The sequence below is a fragment of the Calidris pugnax genome, unplaced genomic scaffold, assembly GCF_001431845.1.
Source record: "Calidris pugnax isolate Ruff unplaced genomic scaffold, ASM143184v1 scaffold797, whole genome shotgun sequence".
NCBI lineage: Eukaryota > Metazoa > Chordata > Aves > Charadriiformes > Scolopacidae > Calidris > Calidris pugnax.
The window spans coordinates 25,972-30,780 of record NW_015091458.1 but is presented as its reverse complement, the minus strand read 5'-3'; the positions used below and the strand labels follow the sequence as shown (position 1 = coordinate 30,780).

The following is a 4,809-nucleotide window of genomic DNA, read 5'->3' as shown; positions in this document are numbered from 1 at the left end:
AGTTCCTCCTCGCCTTTAGGTGGAACTTCTTATACTCAAGTTTGTGACGATTTCCTGTTGTCCTGTCCCTGGGCACCACTGAAAAAAGACTGGCCCCATCCTCCTGACACCCACCCTTGAAGTATTTCTAGGCATTGATCAGATCCCCCCTCAGCCTTCTCTTCTCCAGACTAAACAGACCCAAGTTCCTCAGCCTCTTCTCGTAAGGGAGATGCTCCAGGCCCCTCAGCATCTTTGTAGCCTCTGCTGTCCCCTCTCCAGCAGTTCCCGGTCCTTCTGGAACTGGGGAGCCCAGAACTGGACCCAGTGCTCCAGATGGGGCCTCCCCAGGGCAGAGCAGAGGGGCAGGATGACCTCCCTCAAAGTTCTCCACGCTCTTCCTGATGCCCCCCAGGATGCCATTGGCCTCCTTGGCCACCAGAGCCCATTGCTGGCTCCTGGGCATCCTGTTGTCCACCAGGACTCCCAGGTCTTTCTCCTCAGAGCTGCTCTCCAGCAGGTCACCCCCAGCCTGTCCTGCTGCAGGGGGTTATTCCTCCCCAGGTGCAGCACCCTACGCTTGCCCTTGTTGAATTTCATTAGGTTTTTCTCTGCCCAGTTATGCCCTGGTTGCCCCCATTTGACTCCTTTTGGGAGGAAGGGGGGGGGTACAGGTGAGGTGGTGACCCCCCCAGGGTCACCCCAACATCCCCTGCCCTTCCCCAGTGCCAGCCACATCCCCATGTCCAGGCCAAGTGCTTTATTGGCACACGCGCACGGACAGTCGGCGACAAATAAATAACCAGGAGCAGAGCTGCCACCCGCGTCTGGTGGCACAGAATCGTCCCCAGCAGGGGGGGGGGGGGGGGGGGGGGGGGGGGGTGTTGGCAGTGGGCTCAGTGCCCTGGGGACAGGTCCCAGTGTTGTGTGTGTGTCCCCCACCTCCACGGCCAGGTCCTGGTCCCTTGTGCCCCCTTCCCTCCTACACACACACCAAGCAGCCAAATTCAAGGCAAGGCAGGAAGCCGGAGGGGTGTAAACAGCGCTGGGACCAGCCACAGGATGTCCCCCCGGCGTCCCCTGTGCCACCCCCAGAGCAGTGTGTGTGTGTGTGTGTCCCAGGCTGGGGACAGAGCCCCGTCCCCATTGGTCCCCCCATGGCAAATTCCAGTCCAGTCCCAGTGAAGCAGCGGGCTGCCCCGGGTCCTTGGGGGGTTGCTGTGCCCTCCCCCTGGAGCTGTCTCCTCCATGTCCCAGGTGTGCCCAGCCCTGTCCCCCCATCACACCCACCCTTCTTGAGGGGGGGTCTCCTCTCCATCCCAGGTGTACCCCATCCCTCATCCCCCATGACGTGACACCCCCACTCTCCTCCCAGCCCCTCTCATTCCAGATATCCCTTCCACCCCCCACGTACCCCCCCACGTCGTGTGTCCCCCCCACCCCAATCCCCATACCTCATGAGGTGGCTGCGGGACGGCTGCTGGTGGGAGAAGGACTGGGACCGGCCCAACCCCGCCTGGTGCCGCTCCACCAGGTCCCTCACGGCCGGGCTGCTGGGGCTGCTCTTGCGAGACACGGGCCGTGCCTCAGGAGGAGGGTTGGCCACGCTGGCCGTGAACTGCAGCTTCAGCTTCATGTGCTGGGACAGCTGGGGACAGAGGAGGGGACAGGGGAGTGGGTGGGTGATGCTGGGCCAGGACCCCAGGGTGGCCCCAGGGGACCCCAGGGTGGCCCAGGGAGGGACCCCTGAGGGTGACCAGTGGCCTCACCTCGAAGAGACCAGCCCGCAACGCCTGGAAGGCCACACGGATGGTGAGGGCACTGCCCTTGCGCGAGTAGCCCAGGTTGTTGAGCGGCGTGTGGCAGACGATGGCGTCCAGCGCCGCCTGCGTGGCTCGGCGTTCCTCCCCAGACAGCTTCTTCCCTACGGGGGACAAGGGACAGTGCCAGAGTTGGCCACCTCCAGCCAACTGTCCCCTCAACCCCCTCCATCCGTCCCCCTCTTGGCTGCCTGCCCCAGAGGTACCCCCAGCCCCTCTCCCCGAGCTCGGTGCCCACCAGCTGTGGCGGTCTCGGGCGTCCAAACGAGGCGCACGGCCAGGAAGTCCTGGAGGTCGTTGAGCAGGGTGTAGGTGACAGTGAAGCGCTGCCTGGCCCGCACCGGGGACTCGCAGGCAGCTGTCATCACGAAACGCGGCCGCTCCAGACGGATGCTCGGTAGCCTGAGGAATGGGGGGGGAGGTGGTTACCGACACACCGGGATGGCCACCGGGAACCCCATGGAGCCCTGAGGACATGGGGACAGCCTCGAAACACGAGGTTAAGGGCACAAGCAGGGGCGGGGATATCTCTGGGTCCCCTCTTCGGCCAAGGAGGAGGACCTGGGGGTCTCTCCCCGCTTGGGGCCAGGGTACATCGAGGACCCTCGGGGCGGCTCTCACCGGTAATGCGTGTAGATGCTGCTGGTGAAGGGCAGTTTTGGCGTTGACCACTGGATCACGGCCACCAGTGGGACCTCCAAGCCCTGGGTGGGAGGATGATAGGTCAGAGATGTCCCTCTCACCAACTGTTCTCAGTAAGGAGGGTCCCCAACATCCCCGTGTACCCCCAGGCTCCACGGAAAGGACAAAATTCCCAGGGCCCAACGAGAACAGTCCCCCACAGTGAGGACAGGTGGCCCCACCTCCCAACCAAGGTGGTCTCTGCTGCCCACAGGGGAGGACAGGGACCCCTGGACAAGGACAGGGACCCCTGGACAAGGACAGGGATAGTGGCCCCTGATCCTGGCCCAGAAAACATCTCCCGACTGAGACGGTCCCTGCCCAACAGGTCCCCCCCAGGGACACGGCACAGCCCCCTCCTGAGGAAAACGGGGGGGAGCCCATGGGGTCTAGTAGACAGCACGGCAGTGCCACCGCCACCACCACCCCCCCAGGGACAGTCCCTGTCATCCCCCCCGACTGTCCCAGCGCTCACCAGACGTCATCGACCAGCAGCACGGAGCCGTCGGGCATGACGGGCAAGTAACTGGCGTTGAAGTTGGGCAGGATCTGCACGTCCCACAGCGAGATCTCCTCCTGGGACCAGCCATTGAGCACTGGGGGAAGGGGACATCAGGGGACAGCGCAGAGGATGCCGCCGTGGCCCTGACCAGCCCACGCTACGTCCTCTCCTGCTCCACATCCTCCGCTCCGTCACAGCTGCCCCACAGACACAGCCCCTGTCCCGGCCACCCCGGGACCCCTGTCCCCTGTCCCAGCCACCCTGGGACCCCTGTCCCCCGTCCCAGCCACCCCGGGACCCCTGTCCCCCTAACCCCAGGACCCCTGTCCCCCTAACCCCAGGACCCCTGTCCCCATCTCAGCCCCCCCGTCCCCTCACCTTTGAGCACGGTGAGGTACTTTCCAGACACGGTGAGCTGGCGGCATCGCACCACGGGCGGAGGCAGCACTGTCAGCAGGGTGCTCACTGCAGGGACACAGCAGTCAGGGGATATGGGGACGTGGGGACGTGGGGACACGGGGAGGGAGAGGGGGACGTAGGGACACGGGGAGGGAGAGGGGGACGTAGGGACGCTCCTACCCTGCGCCTTGAAAGCCCCCTGCTCCTGTCGGAAGACGTGCGCCGGCGCCCGGGTCTGCAGCAGGCTCAGGTACCCCCCACCCTCCTGCAGCTCGGGTGGCTCCGTATCCCTTTTCCACACCGTCACCACGATCTGGGGACAGCAGGACACGGGTGACAGCCGGCCCTGAGCTCCCTCCCTATCCTCACGGCTCCTCCTGTCCCCCACGCCCACCCCAGGTGGCTTTCCTGGAGACCCGGAGAGGGGGATGGTCCCACACCGTCCCTTGATGACTGCATATTGTCCCCCAAAAGTCCCCTCCTGCTCTTCTTGAGCTGTCCCCAAAATCCCCATGCTGTCCCTGGGGTCTTCTCCCACCCCTGAGGTCCCCTCCCACCCCTGACCCCTCCTCGGTCTCACCTTGGCCTTGACAGTGCCGGGCGGCAGCTTGTCCAGGGAGATGGTCAGGGGGAAGATGACCTCGTCGGTGGACACGATGGGGTCCTCCACCGGTATCTGGGGACACAGCGGGGTTCAGCGCCCAGGGTGGCCCTCGGCCCCGTCCCCCTCTTGTTTCCCCATCCCCTCCCCCCCCCAAATCCTCCGGTTTCCGTCCCCCCGCCGGGTCCCCCCCGGTCCCTCTCGCTCACCCCGGCGGCCGGGCGCCCCGGGGGGCCCTGGCTGTGCGTCAGCAGGGCCCGGCAGTCCCGGAAGACGGTGGGCTCTGGCAAAGCCCCGCTGCCGGTGCCGTCCTCGGTGCCCTCCGGGTCCCCATCCCGGTCCCCGCCGGTCTCTGTGGCGCCGGGGCTGACGCTGGCCAGGGCGGCCAGTGAGGCGGCCAGCTCCGCCCAGGGCGGCCGGCCCGGCCCAGTGCCGCCGCTGCTGCCGGGGCGGCAGCGGAGCACCAGGAGGAACCGCACGGTTTCGCCCAGGTAGAGGTGGTTGCGGCGGGGCAGCGCCCGGTACCGGCCCGGTTCTCCCGACAGCAGCTCCCGAGCCGCGAACGGCACCGCCGGGAAGTACATGAAGTAATCGCACTGCGACTCCATGGGCACCTGGGCCGGCCTGAGGAGCGGGGAGAACCGGGGGCACCGGGAGCGGAGCGGAGCGGGGCCGGGCCGGGTCCGGGTCCGGCTCCGCACGGCGCTACCGGAGCCACCGGGCACGGCTGCGAGAGGCGTGCGCAGGGCACGGCGCCGAGCGCCGAGCGGGGCAGCCGAGCGCCGAGCGCATCGATCACTCCTCACCCACCCCCCGAGAGGGGCGGG

At 66.7% G+C, this 4,809-nt stretch overlaps 2 protein-coding genes across 2 annotated transcripts in view; both read right to left on the bottom strand.

Moving 5' to 3' along the window:
* Nucleotides 1-1,433: 1,433 nt before the first annotated feature.
* Nucleotides 1,434-4,699, bottom strand: LOC106899728 (chromosome unknown open reading frame, human C7orf43; the record flags this gene model as incomplete). Its single annotated transcript, XM_014961624.1, has 9 exons — nt 4,192-4,699; nt 3,962-4,057; nt 3,562-3,694; nt 3,361-3,447; nt 2,955-3,076; nt 2,421-2,503; nt 2,038-2,201; nt 1,749-1,903; nt 1,434-1,627 (listed from the first exon to the last, which is right to left on the bottom strand). Coding segments are annotated over exons 1-9 (1,433 nt in total), but the record flags the coding sequence as incomplete, so codon positions are not given.
* A 78-nt stretch (nt 4,700-4,777) lies between these two features.
* The window catches only part of GAL3ST4 (galactose-3-O-sulfotransferase 4), a 2,952-nt gene continuing 2,920 nt past the window's right edge, over nt 4,778-4,809 (bottom strand). Inside the window, exon 3 of the mRNA XM_014961623.1 lies at nt 4,778-4,783. Coding sequence (XP_014817109.1) covers nt 4,778-4,783 — 6 coding nt within the window. The remainder of the gene's footprint in view (nt 4,784-4,809) is intronic.